The 17,603-nt window shown below is 42.7% G+C and overlaps 1 protein-coding gene across 2 annotated transcripts in view; it reads left to right on the top strand.

Annotated features, from left to right (window-relative positions):
* MAPK6 (mitogen-activated protein kinase 6) overlaps positions 1–15,538 on the top strand; it is a 103,414-nt gene extending 87,876 nt beyond the window's left edge. For both annotated transcript variants that reach the window (XM_075345784.1, XM_075345783.1), the window contains 5 exons: positions 5,763–6,931; positions 12,248–12,392; positions 12,485–12,649; positions 12,764–12,965; positions 13,129–15,538. In XM_075345784.1, coding sequence (XP_075201899.1) covers positions 6,377–6,931; positions 12,248–12,392; positions 12,485–12,649; positions 12,764–12,965; positions 13,129–14,224 — 2,163 coding nt within the window. In that variant the 5' untranslated portion in view covers positions 5,763–6,376 and the 3' untranslated portion in view covers positions 14,225–15,538. The remainder of the gene's footprint in view (positions 1–5,762; positions 6,932–12,247; positions 12,393–12,484; positions 12,650–12,763; positions 12,966–13,128) is intronic.
* Positions 15,539–17,603: the final 2,065 nt, after the last annotated feature.

Genomic DNA, 17,603 nt, shown 5'->3' with positions numbered 1-17,603 from the left:
TGAGGGGCTCCGGGGGGAGTACGGACCGGCCGTGTGAGGGGCTCCGGGGGGAGTACGGACCGGCCGTGTGAAGGGCTCCGGGGGGAGTACGGACCGGCCGTGTGAGGGGCTCCGGGGGGACCACGGACCGGCCGTGTGAGGGGCTGCGTACTAGCCGTTGTGAATACTGGCCGCCGTACGTGCCGGCGGTGATTGACGTGTGGCCGCTGGCAGCTGTGGGGGGGAGGAGGCCGCGCTCCGGCTGTGTGGCCAATGGCAGCGCCCTCTGCAGCCCTCGGAGCCCGTAGTCTGCTGTACCGGCCGCCACATCCGGCAGGGGGAGGAGAGGACCTGCTGTGACTCATGCTCCGGCTGCAACGTGTCGGTTACTGGAGCCCAGGGACTACACAGCCCGGCGTGTCCCGGGGACTACTGCTCCCAGCAGGCAGTGTGCTCCTATCTCCTGGCCGGCGTGCCCCGGGGACCACTAATCCCAGCAGGCAGTGTGCCCTTATGTCCTGGCCGGCGTGTCTCGTGGACTGATGCTCCCAGCAGGCAGTGTGCTCCTATCTCTTGCCCGGGCTGTCCCGGGGACTACAGCTCCCAGCAGGCAGTGCGCTTCTCGCTCTCTCCTGCCATAGAGAGTAATGAGTCGCTGGGAATTCCCTGCAGACAGCTGGGAGCGTCATCAGTGACGTCAGCCGTGTGCGGCGCTTCTGCCGTCTGTCGTGGCCGGCGGCCGTCTCATCAGGGATGGTGTGTGGGCTGTCTGCTGGCAGTGTCATGTCTGAATCAATCAGCGCCCCTGTCCGCACCATGTGGTAATGGCGCAGTAATACTGGTCACATTGATACCTTTGGTGGAGAAAATTGCTTAGTAGTTCCTTAATCATCAGTTGAAGTTTTTTGCTAATGTGATAATATTGGGTGCCCAGGGGCCGGACTGCAGTGTCTGCTCCTCCTCTGCCGATTCCTCCGCATGATGATTTTACCTTCTGCTTGGAAGCTATTGCTGTGGGCAGCGCGTGCTGGTTTACGAAGTTAAAAGAAAAAAGTTTTAGTACCCTGTTAACCAGTTGAAAAATGATTGATTGCTCTCTGTGAAAGAAACGGTTTACAAAGTGGCGCGGACTGAGATCCCGTCTCAATGGCATTTTAGAGACGACTGCGCATGTGCTGCCACAAACATTTATTGTTGACTGCCGGAAAATAAATCTCCACGACAATGACGGCGAAGGCTTCAGACTTCAAACAGGAGACAAATTAATGAAGCGTCAGTAAGGCTACTTTAACACTTGCGTTGGACGGCATCCGTTTCATTGCATTGTGGAACGGATGTGTTGCATTTAGTGGCACAACGGCACAAGTGGGCGGCACGGTGGCTCAGTGGTTAGCACTGCAGTCTTGCAGCGCTGAGGTCCTGGGTTCAATTCCCACCAAGGACACCATCTGCAAGGAGTTTGTATGTTCTCCCCGTGTTTGCGTGGGTTTCCTCCGGGTACTCTGGTTTCCTCCCACACGCCAAAGACATACAGATAGGGACTCTAGATTGTGAGCCCCAATGGGGACAGTGTTGCCAATGTATGTAAAGCGCTGTGGAATTAATAGTGCTATATAAATGAATAAATTATCGTACAAAACGGAATCTTCTTTTTTTTTTTTTTCGTTTTACCAGCGGTAGACTGTTGTGAACGATCAGCCGGGTGATCAGCTGATCGCTCACAGCAGCGGGTCGCCAGTTGATCGTTCGGCCGCCGAGAATGTGTGAGGGGGGCGAAGTGCGGGGTGGGTGGAGCCGAGTGGGATCATGGCGCTGAGGACATCAGTGCAGCGAGGAATGCAAGGCTGGGGACAGGTGAGTGTGTGCGTGCGTGTGTACATGTGAAGTGGAGTGCGGGAGGGGGCGGAGCCGAGCGGGGAAGTATCGGGCTCCCTGCACACGTAGCCAGGGTAAATATCAGGTAACTAGGCAAAGCACTTTGCTAGGTTACCCAATATTTACCTTGGTTACCAGCGTACACCGCTTAGCGCTGGCTCCTTGCACCCGTAGCAAGGTAAATATCGGATAACTAGGCAAAGCGCATTGCTTAGTAACCCGATGTTTACCCTGCTTACGTATGCAGTGAGCCAGAGAGAGCATGCGCTGCTCAAAAAAACGCCACATGCAGCGTTCCCTCCGCCCGACGCAGCGTCAAAATAACAACGCTGCGTCGTGCAGCAGATGCAACGCAAGACCATCCGTTGCTATCCGTAGCTAATAGAAGTCTATGAGGAATATAACGGTTTCCTGCAACAGTTACCGTAATTCCTCAAGGCTGCGGATAGCAACAGAAGCCGTCCAACACAAGTGTGAAAGTAGCCTAACCTGTGGTTCAGGTATCAGGGGCAGACGGAGGAGGAGACCCGCTGTACAGTCCACACCATAGCACCCAAATGTCATCAGAAGAAAACGTCAGGTGACGGGTGAAGAAGTCCGCTTTGTTTTTCTATCAAAAGTATCAATGTAATCCAGTATTACAGCCATGTCTTTACCTTTACATTACACAACCGTACTGGCTGGTTCTCTTTGAACTAGCTCTTAACCCGGAAATAAATGTTTAAAATGACTTATCTGACATCAGCAAGCCCCACTTGTAAATCCTGACTACCTAAAGATAGTCAAGTGGCCTTATTCACAGTGGGTGGCCCACCGATCCTGCTGAAATGGTAGGCTATGCCGGCTTTCATGTGTATGCATGTCATGCCCACTGCCATCATGTCTTGTATCATCCATACTATAAATACTGAAGCGTTGTGGATTGCAGGATGGTTTCTCAGGTGTCTTGAATACTTAGCCATTGATCTGTAGTCTGAGTTTAGGAGGATGGTACATGAATTGGGCTTTTGTACAGACCCGTGACATTGCCTTATACCCTGTAGTACGCTATCACTGCCAGCTTTGTACTGCTTTACGTCTGCCTGTTGTGCCCAGACAGGAAACGGTCCCAACAAAACCCTAGTGTTTGTACGGAGTCTGGAGTGACACGTCCTCATTAAGCTTTATAGCAATGACTGTGCTCGTGATGCAGCGGGGCAGACGGACAAGGATTTGGATAACCCTGGCACAAAGCACTAGGGGGGAACAATAAGTCGGGCTGTATGCCATAAATATCACAAACACATCTCCTTATAAATAGAAGCTGGCGGCTCAAAATAATTATGGTAGTTCTCCAGTAAAAGCAGAAAGTGATCTCACATATTGGCAGCGATGACGTCACGGTGATCATGTATATGATCACTGCAGCTGTCACATGCCTTACATCCTAACATGATGGCTAAGGGCAGTGATTGCCTGCAGTGGTCGCCAGGATAAGGTTTTGCTTTATGATAAGATGATTTGACCACCAGGATCCACATCTTAAAAATTCCTGCGGTTGCTTTACTTCTGCACCCCCCCTTTTACCTGCACTGTAGCACCAGCCCCCCCTGTGCAGGGACCTGCAGCAGGCTCTTTATGTAGGTAAAGGGTATGCAGAGCCATAGCCACATGGTGAACTGTGACTGTCTCAGAGGTCCACCCCTGTTGATTATCCCAGCAATTTGTTATCCCTTTGTATAGAAGAATTCCCTAATATTGTGGAAAGTTAAGGTGATTATGGAACTGGTGAAAATTCTCACAATTGCTCCAGTCGTAGAGCACATTAGGTACTAGAGACATTTTATGTCTTATGGGACTTGTGAAATAATAAAACCTCATGGGATCTGATTCAAGTTCTTACTGGAAAATAACCATTGTATGAAGACAGAGCCAACTTTTCCATGGAATATTACTAGTAATGTAACAAATATATGGGGGCCTGATGGCGATGTTATTTTAGTAGTAATGTAATATAGGGCCTAGACGTGATGTTTGGTACTACCTAGTGATCCTCTAATGACGGTACCTGATGTTAAAACAGTAGTAATGATGTACAGCATCACCCTCAGTACTAGTGATAGAACGTAATATAGGGCACTGATGGTGACGTGACTAGCAAGTGAACTGAAAGCAAACATGGATGATTAAAAAAAGTGTGAAATTCTGCAAAGTGAAACTATTTTTTTTCCCTTAAGAGGCTGGCCAAAATTCCTAAGTCAGATATTCTCATTGTGTGTGAATCTACTGTGCAGAGTCAATCAAATCTTACACTGTCTTCATCCTTCCCCCAAAGATTATGGTAAGGTTTTATACTAATATAAACCCTTAAAGGGAATCTGTCACCAGATTTTTGCCACCTAATCTTAGGGCAGCATAACATAGGGGCAGAGATCCTGATTCCAGCGATGTCACTTACTTGGCTACTTAGTGTAGTTTTGATAAAATCACTGATTAATCAGCAGTAGATTATCATTATAGGACTACTTGGCCCGATGCCAGGTAGTCCAGCATATTCATGAGCTCTGCATAACTGCTAGATGTTCAGCAAAGAAAACATTTAATTTTATCACAATGACATCAAACAGCTCAGTAAGTGACATCGCTGGAATCAGGGTTTCTGTCTACATTATGCTGTTTTCAGATGGGGGAGCAAAAACCTGGTGACAGATTCCCTTTAAAGTATTATCTGGGACCTTAACATTGAAGGCCTATTCCTCGCCAATCAGCTGTTCCCGGTGCCACCACCGCCAGCTGGAACTCCGTTTTTGCATGGCTCTGACAACCGTATAGTGGCCTCGGCTGCGTACTTATAATCAGACCCCTATTTACATCAATACTAAATAGTGGGCAGAACAGTGCAACTCAGTAGTTCCGGCTGGCGGCGAAATCAGGAACAGTTGATCGGTGGGGGTGTAGGGTGTAGCACCCCCACCGAACAGACATTGATGGCCTACCCTAAGAGGTACTTTGCACACTACGACATCGCAAGCCAATGGCAGCGATGCCGAGCGTGATAGTCCCCGCCCCCGTCGCAGCAGCGATATCTTGTGATCGCTGCCGTAGCGAACATTATCGCTACGGCAGCTTCACATGCACATACCTGTCCTGCGACGTCGCTCTGGCCGGCGACCCGCCTCCTTCCTAAGGGAGCGGGTCGTGCGGCGTCACAGCGACCTCACACGGCAGGCGGCCAATAGAAGCCGAGGGGCGGAGATGAGCGGGACGTCATCCCGCCCACCTCTGTCCTTCTGCATAGCCGGCGTGAGCCGCGGTGACGCAGGTAAGCTGATGTTCCTCGCTCCTGCGGCTTCACATACAGCAATGTGTGCTGCCACAGGAACGAGGAACAACATCATACCGTCGCTGCCGCGCAATTATGAAAATGTGGACCCTACACCGATGATACGATTGCGACGCTTTTGCGCTCGTTAATCGTATCAAAAAACGCTTTACACACTACGATATTGACTGCGACGCCGGATGTGCGTCACTTTCGATTTGACCCCACCGACATCGCACCTGCGATATCGTAGTGTGCAAAGTGCCCCTAAGGATAGTCCTGTACAACCTCTTTAATGTCAGGGAGGAATTGGAGATTTCCCATAGATTGTGGAAAAGTCCTAGGATATATTATGTTTAAAAGCTGTAATGTGCTCATAATAATCTGGAAATAATGGGATTCTCTACATAGAGGAAATAAAACATTTTCATGAACTCACTTTCAGTGTTTGTTTTTTGCTACCTAGATGTAGTAAAATTCGTGTAGATTTAACTATTTGTTTCCTTGCGTCTTCAGTCTCTATCGCTGTCTGTTTCAGGAAAGTGGAAATGTGTCCTTTGTCTCCAGTGCCAGGCATTCCTGCTAATCTGCTTCTCTTTTCTTTCAGGGTTTGAGAGAATAAGATGGATGGCAGCTTCGATTGTGACTGTGGTGAGCTGGAGCCACCTGATCATTAACAGAAAAATTCTTGTATAATATCAAGTCTGCCACGTTTTCCTCTTCGGATGCACTGTATAGAAAATATCAAATAAATTTCTAGTGCTTACCAGCACAGTAGAATGACGCTGCTCAGGACCAGTTCAACACTGAATGTATCTGCACTGTGAGGAGGATGTTCATTGAAGCCTATTTCTTGCATATTTATTCACGTTTTTGTTTCATGTTACCTTGTTTTGCACAGTAGAAGCGTGTGCATAGTATGTCATTTCATTCCGTTTCACTTCTAGCGAGTGTTTTGGTCGATGTTTGCTGGAATGCTGCATCTTTTGTGAACTATGAATACTGTCATTTTTATACAGTCAAAACTGAGCTTTAGCATTACTGCTTGCGGGATACACCAGGCCTGGCAGGCTGATGTGCTTTGAAAATTGGAGAGAACCATTCTAAAGAAGAGTATTTTGTAAAGTGTATGAAACCTTTTCTTTAGAAGCTAGCAGCGGTTTATTGTCAAATATTTAGGAAAAGTGAAAATTTCAGGAGAAAGAAGGTTAAGGAGCCAAAATGGCTGAAAAGTTTGAAAGCCTCATGAACATTCATGGGTTTGATTTGGGCTCTCGTTATATGGACTTAAAACCGCTTGGCTACGGTGGCAACGGCTTAGTTTTTTCTGCTGTCGACAATGACTGTGATAAGCGAGTGGCTGTGAAGAAAATTGTCCTGACCGACCCTCAGAGCGTCAAACATGCTCTGCGGGAGATCAAAATTATCCGGAGACTCGATCATGAAAACATTGTTAAAGTATACGAAATTCTCGGCCCCAATGGAAACCAATTAATCGATGATGTGAGCTCCCTAACCGAGCTGAACTCTGTTTACATTGTTCAGGAGTACATGGAGACCGATCTAGCCAAGCTCCTTGAGCAAGGCCCTCTACGTGAAGAGCATGCCCGGCTTTTCATGTACCAGCTGTTACGTGGGCTTAAGTACATCCACTCTGCTAATGTGCTACACAGAGATCTCAAGCCAGCAAACCTGTTCATAAACACCGAAGACCTGGTCGTAAGGATTGGAGATTTTGGTCTTGCACGTATCATGGATCCCCATTACTCTCATAAGGTGAGTGATGACAATCCCTGTACAGTGCTACAGAATATGTTGGTGCTGTCCATTGGTTTGAATTCTCTCAGGGAACCAATAACTAGTAAATGGAATTATTAGCTAGCTTTGACCCAATATGAAGCTGTAATACTGAGGTCTTTTTAGTGTAAAAAAAAAAATAAATTTCAAGGATTATCATTGTTCAGAAGTCTAAATAGATGATTTTGCTAAGGGTTCTTTTGCACTGGCTGTTTATTGTGAGCGAGTGTTCTCAATAATTGTCCAGTGTAAACAGGCTGCTAATCATTCGACAAATTAACAAAAGGCCTAAATATCATTTATTCTCCACAGCATATTGGCCTATATAAACAGGACATGTGCTGCTGAGAACCATGATAGTCCCATTTTAATGAAAAGCAATATATTACATCTGAACAGAATTTAGCGTTAAAACCACTGACAGGTAAAGTGAATAACATTGATTAAGCCAGCGTCACATTCGCGCGAGAATAGAGTCACCTCACCCGGCACGGCCTGCCGCTCTCCGGACAGGAGCGTGCAGATACATAGAAATGCATGCAGCTACACTTTCCTGGCCGGAGATTGCAGGCTGTGCCGGTTGATGTGACCCGAGTCATGCGCAAGTGTGACTTCGACCTTACTTTACCTGTGGAATATGTAATTCAGCAAATTAACAGTCTGAAGTTGTGTTACAAGCAGGAATGTTGGCCGGTAAATTTGACATGGGTGAGATTGTTATAGCTAGATGACAAGGGTATGTGACCAAACAGGATTCCTGTACTCTGCCGAATACACCAAAATGGCCACATGAGTAACCAACTAGGTCTTGGAAGAAAGTAGCCTTGTCCTAGACATTTAATCCAAATTCCCCAAATCTCATTCAAATCAAACATCTGTGTAATGACCAATATATGGAGGCCTCACTTTTCAGTGCTTAGAGAGGATGACATCAGATGCGAGGTGACAAGTTTCTGCATTTCTTTTTTTCCCACTGCTCTCTGTAGTTCAATTTATGATATAATCCACCATACAGTTCTAGGAATATGGGTCTTAATATGTAGTGCAAAGGGAGCCAAAAAAGGTGTACTCAAAAGAGCAGCGGAAAACTAAAGTAGGAGTAAAATGCATGTAAGTGGCTTCCAAACCCCCTGCTTTCTACCTGTGTATTTGCCTGTCTTTACAAGGATAAATGTACTTCTTTGGAGTATGGGTGGAGGCGGTGAAAGGGTCAACTCAGCACATGGCTTACTAACTGTGCGGATAAGCAGCTGCAGGAGCTTGATCTGATAAACACAACACTCCAGGAACCAGCTACTGATCCTTTTACTGCCATCAGTTGTACTCCAAATGAGTATGTACTCATCAGCTGTACTTGAAATAGACTAGTGAAAAGCTGGCCTTTTGGAAATCACTTTCATGTATTTTTATTTTCACTGGAATGAAGAAATATTCCCTACTAAAGTGATTTTCAAAGTTTAATGATTTTTACTCACTGGGCAAAAAGTCAGGAAGCCACTTGCAGCATTTGTCACACCGTGCCCACATGGCACGTGACGTAAGATACAGTACTGTTTGGCTAGTTTGTTTGCGCTTTCTTCAGACTTGTTACTGCTATGCTGTACTGCTATAGTATATCTGCGTTAGTACAAAGGTTTACATTACATTTGTTATGAACACTAAAGGAAAAGTTTTTAAAGTTTTGCTTCCTTCAAGACTGTAACTTTCCTAAAGGGTTGTCCCCAGTGACTGGAATCGCACGCCAAGCCTAACTAACTTATGCACGTTTCATTGAATGAAACAGAGTACGAACAAGCTCCAAACAAATGAGACTTCTGAGATTTATTATGAGCGCCGTGTACATCCTGTTATGCACCATAATTACTGGATAACCTCAATAGGGATTTGTGCTGTAACACACTGTTGTTTAGAAACAAGGCTAATGCTACTTGTTCCTGCAGCATAAAACCCCCTACATTTCCTACTTAATTACATGCTACATCACTAATGTTGACTTTTTTTTTTTTTTTTTTTTTTTTTCATTTTGAATCTGAAAAATTTGGGGGGGGCAATAAGGGTACGTTCCCATGATGATTTGTGCTTTGTTTTTTTAATTTTGATACATGCGCTTTTGACACGTGTTTTTATCTCTCAACATATTAATCAAGTTGGTTGAAACACAGGTAGCAAACAGGAGATTGCCGAAAGCAAAGCGTTCAACTGTTTAAAGTAAAACAACTTTAGTATATTTTATAGTGATATAAAATCATGCATAATTATAATACCTTCACCAATGTCATAAACACTATAGCCACCGCGTCCCAAAACACAAATATAGACACAAAAAAGAATCTAAAGATGTAGATATTAGAAATGTATTGGATAATGGATAGAATAGATCAAGAGATGGATATCCCGCAAATATCTAATTTTACTATCCCCTACATTTATACATTTGCACCCAGTAGTGCCTTTCATGTGGTGCGAAAGGAAGTTTAAATAAATAATTTTAAAAAACCTACATGGGGTCCCACCTATTTTTGAGAACCAGCAAAGGTAAAGCAGACAGCTGTGAGCTGATATCTGGCTGGGAAGGTCCATGGTTATTAGGCCCTTCCTAGCCTAAAAATAGCAGCTCGCATTACATTAGATGTGTCAGTTCTGGCACTTCGTTTCTGTTCTTCCCGATTGCCCTGGTGCGGTGGCAATCAGGGTAATGATAGTTGGGGTAGATGTCAGCTGTAGCAACAAAAAGAGGAGATAAAAACTCCCCCAAAAATGTATTATAAAATGTACTCACAGCAAAAAAGGGCAACCAGTCCAGTTAGCCCAGGCCAACACATCTAATGCACAAACAGGATGCAGACAAGCCTCTCAACATGATGGACACTTCACAGGTGCAAGGTAAATTGCACACTAGTGGCGCGCATAGCGCACTGTTCACACTTGTATGCGCATGGTATCCAGCCAGCAACCTATTACCACGCCCTTACTATTAGATTAGGCGGGTTACTCGGACACTACTCACTGCAGCACGTAAGGGACAGAAATTCCACTATGCACGGCCGGTAGTGTTAGAGTAACCCGCCTAATCTAATAGTAAGGGCATGGTAATAGGTTGCTGGCTGGACACATGCGCATACAAGTGTGAACAGTGCCCTATGCGCGCCACTAGTGTGCAATTTACCTTGCACCTGTGAAGTGTCCATCATGTTGAGAGGCTTGTCTGCATCCTGTTTGTGCATTAAATGTGTTGGCCTGGGCTAACTGGACTGGTTGCCCTTTTTTGCTGTGAGTAGATGTCAGCTGGCATCAAGTCCTGGTGTTAATAATGGAGAGGTGTCTATCAGAAACAAACATCTAGAAATTGTTTACTTGAAAAATAAAACACTCCATGACCTTTTCCCTGATTCATCAATTTATTTAAAAAAATAAATAAATAAAATTCCATGCAGGTCCAATTTAGTCCATTGATTCTAATGTAGTTCACAAATGGAAACCTGAAATACGTTGAGAGAAGCAAAAACAAGATACTGTCATTCATTCACCAGGTTTAGAAAGTAAAGTTCCCAGGTCAGTAATCGTCCAGCAGTTCCCACAATGTTTCTCGATGACCTAGAGCAAAGGTTATGGAGCCTCAGAACGAAACTCCATAGACTTTGAGCAGTAGCCACTCCCAGCTCACGTTGCTGCGCTCTACGAGACGCCGCAACTATGATGAGTGGTGACGTCAGCTGACATCAACCCTGACTGCTAATGCACCAGGGTGATTGGGAAGAGCTGAGGTGAAGCACTAGAATTGGCACATCTCATGTCATGTGCCACTTCTGCGTCGCTCAGGGCTGGTATTTTTAGGCTGGGAAGGGCCCAATAACCTCGGACCTTCCCAGCCTGATTATATCATATGAAGACCAATATCTGAAGAATAAATGATACTGACCTCGTTCTGTAAAATTCACAATACATTTATTCAACAATGGTTATGTAAGCCATTGCTAGACATCTGTTATGATTGCTTATACTGAACATGCCAAATATCATCTGGACCACACATGTCTACCAATCCCATCAAAACGGGAGTGGGGGGTTCTTTACATTCTTCTACATTTTTTTTTATAATTTACCTGGAAAAGCTGCAGGATATTAATAAGATCTATTGAAATATACTGTCATAGAAAATGGTGACGGATACGTTCGGAGCAACAAAAAGCTTGATAAATCAAGGCTTATATTGTAGAATTGAAGCCATGCTAAAATTTTGTAACTTTTGCTTTCTAATATCATTTTTGTCCACCAAAAGTAGTCAGGGCTCGGTTGGGGACGTGGTGACTGCCACTTGTCACATTAGTGATTCGCTACGCCTCAAATCTTATTCCACCAAGGACTGGGAAAAGACTTGTGACGAGGCGCACACAGGTTTGGAGGCCTGTGCCCCTTTATGAATAGAGAGCCTCGCACGCCACCCTGTCCCTTCAAGACTGGTGTGAAGATCACCATTCTTCATGAATCGCGGCCTTAGTATCTATTTATAAGCTAGCTTTTTTCTTTTCTCCTCACTAAGGCTAGTTTCACACTTGCGTTGGGCGAAATCCGCTGGGTCCGTTGCTGCGTCGTTTTGACGCATCCGTTTTTTTGTGTGATGTCAACGGATGCAACGGATCCGTTATTTCACAGGAATCCTTTAGCTGATTCCTGTGAAATAACGGATCCGTTAGGCGTCCGTTTAACGGAATGCGTCGGCTCTTCTTTTTGTTCATTTTTTTCATTCTGGGCATGCTCAGTAAAAATTAGCGGAATCCAGCAGCGGATTCCGTTGTAAAGCACTTTGCAACGGAATCCGCTACCATACGGAGCCATTATAAATTTTAACGGAAGCAACTTAATCCGCTGGTCGGCGTCATTTTGACGCAAGCAAATAACGTTACATTCTACATTGCTTCCGCTTGGCGGAAGCAACGGAGCGTCGGCCAACAGAAGCAACGCAGGTACTTTTCGCACAGTCATCAATGCAAGTCTATGGGAAACAGCGGAATCCGTTAACTGATTCCGCTGATTCCCAAGACAGCGGATTGCGCCAAAAAAAACGGAAGTGTGAAAGTACCCTAAGACTATAACTTGTCATATATTGATGCCATGATTTTAGTGTCAAGTTGGCATTAACCAGTGGGAAACGTCTACTGTTAAGAAGAAACCTAATTTTTCTGCAAGCTTGCTACAAACATTTCTATCAAGTTCATTGCAGCTAAAGATTGGTTATCTCAGATAATAAAGTACGGATTGTCCTGTTATTTCATCACTTTTCTCTTTTCTACCTAGGGACATCTTTCTGAAGGTCTTGTCACAAAATGGTACAGATCTCCTCGTCTTTTACTTTCACCCAACAATTACACTAAAGCGATTGACATGTGGGCAGCTGGTTGCATTTTTGCTGAGATGCTGACTGGAAAGACCCTGTTTGCAGGTTGGTAGATTTGCTTTCAAATTGTTTATCAAACTCCTTTTTTGTCTCTTTTGTCATTTAGTGCATGATAATGTTTTTTTACTTTTTTATAGGTGCTCATGAACTTGAGCAGATGCAGCTGATCTTAGAATCGATCCCTGTTGTACATGAAGAAGACAGACAAGAACTTCTCAACGTAATCCCAGTCTATATAAAAAAGGATATGAGCATGCCACATACTCCTTTGACACAGCTGCTCCCAGGCATCAGCCCAGAAGGTGAGCATCTGAAATACTGGAAACAGGAAAAAATGCTTTGCATATGAATTTGTAAATGTTTTTATGTTTGATGGAAAGCACAAGATATTTATTTTTTTTTCCCCTTCATAACAGCAATGGATTTCTTGGAGCAAATTCTGACATTCAGCCCTATGGATAGACTAACAGCAGAAGAAGCTTTGTCTCACCCATACATGAGCATCTATTCATTTCCACTGGATGAGCCAATTTCCAGCCATCCTTTCCATATTGAAGATGAGGTGGATGATATCTTACTGATGGAGGACAACCACAGCCATGTTTATAACTGGGAAAGGTACTTTTTATTGATACTTTGTCTATATACAGTCATTTAATGTAGGCTATTAATATCATTATTGCTGCTGACTTAATCAGCACCGTGCAGCTTTACTTTTTTCTTCTTCCTCTCCATTCAATGCAATCACAGTAAACTGTTTTGTTTTGTTTTTTTCCTCCAGATATCAGGATAGTCAGTATTCAGACCATGATTGGCCTATACACTATAATTTTGACGTTGATGAAGTCCAGCGAGATCCAAGGGCTCTCTCTGATGGAAGTGATGAAGAAGAGGTGCAGGTCGACCCTCGCAAATATCTTGATGGAGATCGAGAAAAGTATTTGGAAGATCCAGCCTTTGACCCGTACTTTTCTGCCGAGCCTTCTTGGCAATATTCAGATCACCACGAGAATAAATATTGTGACCTGGAGTGTAACAACTCATGTAACTTCAAAATGAGGTCCACCTCTTATCTAGATAATCTAGTGTGGAGGGAGACTGAAGTGAATCATTATTATGAGCCAAAACTTATTATAGATCTGTCTAACTGGAAAGAGCAAAGTAAGGAAAGGTCTGATAAGAGAGGCAAATCAAAATGTGAAAGGAATGGTCTGGTAAAAGCGCAGATAGCTCTTAAGGAAGCGTCACAGCAGCTAGTTGACAAGGAAAGGGAGAAACGTAAAGAGTTTGACTTTGATTCCTTTATTGCAGGTACCATTGAGCTCAGCTTGCAGCATGATTCTTCCAGCGTTGACAAACTCAACGATCTAAATAGCTCGGTCACACAACTTGAATACAAATCCTTAATATCAAAGTCTGTAAGTTTAGAAAAGCAGGAGAAAGGAATGGCCAACTTGGCACAATTGGGTACCCTAAACCAAAATTCTTGGGACAGTCCCGTTAAAAGTGGTGAAGACTGTTTCCTTATAGACCAGTTTTGTTGTGAAGTAAGAAAAGATGATCATGTTGAAAAGGAAAATGCCTATACAGGTTACTTAGATAATTTATTTAGTATGAAGGAAGAGGCAGAAGTGTTAGATCCTGAGCCAACAGATGATGACAAGTTTGGAAGTAAAGAGAATGATGAGGGCCTCCTGAGCTTTCGTGGAGACATCTTTTTTAGCAAGCAGCTGGATTGTATTGGCATCCCACAATTTCAGAATCCCCTCGGCTCACCCCTTAAATCGATACAAGCCACCCTGACCCCATCTGTCATGAAATCGTCCCCACAAATTCCCCGTAAAACTTACAGCAGCATTCTGAAACATCTAAACTAAAACACTCAAATTTCTTTACATGTTCTTTATCAATTGTCCCGTGTTATTTTTTTTATTTTTTTTCTTTCTACATAACATTTTTTCTTACTTGAATTGTATTTTTTAGTATGTATTTAACATTTAGTTTTGTTATCCATTGTTTTTATGATCTAGAATTACTTTCTACATTTTAATTTTAAACTGGCATGGCATTTGCACACAAGGAAAAAAACAACAACAAAATAATGCAACATAGGTGGAGACAGGAAAAATGCACTAAATCAAGTCTAAATCAAATCAGTTGCTAACGTTCTCAGCATAAAATGATATTGCCTTGATGTAACACAGTGAGAGGTATGTTCATGGAAATGTCAGTTTCAGATTTTATTTTCGAGCTCGTTCATTGTGTTTTTTAGATTATATATTTTTTTCATATCTATTTCTTGAAACACATGATACCAGCAGCAACTGAAGAATGCAGATTTTGGTACGCATGTGTTATCTACCTCAAGGTAACAGTAGGTGGCCTCTCCTAGGCCTCCAGTAGTGCTATCCATCAGGCACCTCTGTTAAGCCAGCATTATTGTAGTAGCTATTCCTAAATGAGAAATTGCAGAGATATTTATAAATTGTTCTGGATTGCATCCTATGTAGTGAAGTGTTTAATATGCAGTATTTTATTTATTATATCACACGGTTATTTGAGAATCAATGTCTTGAATGGTTTGGAAGCACTCTGGGCACCTTCCATCTCTCTGGTTGTGAAACAACTCGACATGGCCCCCTATTAAACGCTATCCTGCGGCGTCGACATCTAGAAAGCCTTAGGTTGTCCAATTCTTGAATTCTTTTTTTTATTTACGGTTTACATTTTTGTATATCTAACCTGCATATTAACAAGCTGTGTCTTCACTTTTCTTTTTACCAAATTGTTTTCATTTCAAGGAAAGTTCTCACTGTGTGTAGGAGTTTGTATTTTCAAAGTGCTTAACAAATCTCTACAAGACTATAGGAATTGCTTAAATATTAAATACTCCTAGAAACTTTTTTTCATTTTTTTTTTTTTTATTGTAATGCTAAGAATGGCGTGCATGGAGTTAATTATGGTACAACATTACTGTAAGTTAAGATTTTGTCTATGTAAGATTTTTTTTTTTTTCCTTATTGTATGTTTTTACTGAAATTCCCTCTTATTTTGTTTTCAAACCTGCATGAGAATAGCATGTAGTATCTAAATTCCTTGGAAACTTGTTTTGCCTCTGAATTTTGCATACTATTTGTGTACTATTGGGTCCCCTATTTAAGACAAATAAACATGGCCAGCAACAAAAGAAATTTCATGAGTGTTTTTGTTTTTTTTTTTATAAAGTATAAATTGGCGTCCTTCAATTTTTCATAGCTGCATTTCTGAAAAACTCCATCTGTGCGGTAGTCAATTTTTTTTTTCTCAACCCCTTTAGAAGTGTTAATTATTACATTGTTTTTAAACACTCCATACAACGTAAACTCCACTAACATCACTGAGAATTGAAAAAATAAAATGCTTCTTTTTTTTTTGTTTTGTTGCAAGAAGACATACTTTTTTTTTTTTTTTTGCCACAAAGCAGTTTTGATGATTTGTACTATTATATACTGAACTGTCAGGCGTCTTGGAAAATAGCAGCCAGCACTTTCGTACATTTCCATAGGGAATGTATATATATTTTTTGTTTTATAGACTTAATAGTGTTGCACCAATTTCCATTACTGTACCATTCATCAAGTGGGGCTTGTTAGTAAATATTCTGGAAAATAATCTATTAAAGAGGTACAATGGATAAAGTCTACACACACCTATTAAAATGCCAAGTTTTTATGATAAAGAAATACCAAGAAGAAACAGTTCTGAACTTTTTCCACCTTTCATGTTGCCTATAATCTTTATTAATCCAATGAGAAATTGAAATAATTTTGAAGGGGAAATAAAAATATGCAACTACATTATTTTAGTTTTGTCAAGTGAGACTACCCTCCTATAATTAGGCACATGGCTGTGTTCAGAATTAGCGAAGCACATTTGCACTCGATAGAGTAGCCCATATACAATTCTTTTCATTTACAGTGAATAATTAACCCCCATGTAAAGCTCACCTGTTCTAGTAGGGTTTTACTGACATTTTCTTATTTACATTTTACAACAAAACCCATGAGATTACAACACAGCAAAGGGATGTCACTGTTTGAAAGTTATCACTCAGGAGAAAGGTACAAAAAAAAACTATGGCATTAAATATCCTATGGAACACTGTCTGAATGCTCATTAAGAAGTAATTTAAATTTGCTACCACAGTGACCTCACCTAGAACTGGACATCTCCTAAAAAAAAAAAATAAAAAAAAGGCATAACAATTGATCTAGAAGACTTCCGAATGGCATACAGCAACATTAAAGGAGCTGCAGGAATTTCTCATTAAGTTCTGGTTGTGTACTGCATTTTACAATAATCATCCATATACTTCATATGTCAGGCCTGTGGGGTAGGCCACGCTACCCCACAGGCCTGACCTATGAAGTATATGGATGATTGTTGAAGTTCTAAGCCTTTTCTTACAAAGAATAACATCCAAGCCTATTTGATTTTTGCCTGCATCAAATCTGCCAAAAGCATATGGGAAAATATGATGAGAAAGACACCGTGGTTGAACTTTGACCATAAAGCCAGAAGGTGAGTGGTTTTGGCTTTGCACCAAACATATTGCCAAAAGTACACCATACCCGACAGATGAGCATGGTAGTGGCAGAATTATGCTTTTGGGGTCGTTTTTCGGCAGCTGGCATGGTCTGTAGTCATGTTTGAAATTGCTCATAATTCGTACAACGTAAAGCGGGCTTTACACGCTGCGACATAGCTAGCAGTTGCTGGTGATGTCGAGCGCGACTTACAGCAAGATGGAATTGCAGCTGTATATTGCTCAGGCCAAAAAGACTACTACTCCAGCAAGATACAGCTAAACCCCCACTAAGTGGAGGCATCACAGGTGCAGGAGGAGCAAATCACACACACTTTCAAATATGCAGGAGCTGATTGCTGGATGGTAAAACTGCACACTAGTGGCTTGCATAGAGCACTGTTTACACTAGCAGACGCACAGTCTCAAACCCGCAGCCTATTAGGTGATGCCCATACTATTGGATCAGGTGGGCTGCCAAGCCGTACCCCCACTGTGCGCTACACAGGGACAGAAACTCTAATAGCAAGGCCTAACAAAAAGGGGCCTGGCTGTATCCTGTACAAAAAAATATGAGGTTTTTTGTTAGCGTTATGGCCATAAGACGTAAGCCTACAACCCCCGTCACGGGACCCTCATGCTTGTAGGTCCCTACACTATATATAATAAAAAAGCAAAAAAATATTACTTAC

This window comes from Anomaloglossus baeobatrachus, chromosome 4, assembly GCF_048569485.1.
Source record: "Anomaloglossus baeobatrachus isolate aAnoBae1 chromosome 4, aAnoBae1.hap1, whole genome shotgun sequence".
NCBI classification, from domain to species: Eukaryota; Metazoa; Chordata; class Amphibia; order Anura; family Aromobatidae; genus Anomaloglossus; species Anomaloglossus baeobatrachus.
The sequence above is the reverse complement of the archived record's forward strand: the minus strand, read 5'-3'. Positions and strand labels throughout refer to the sequence as shown.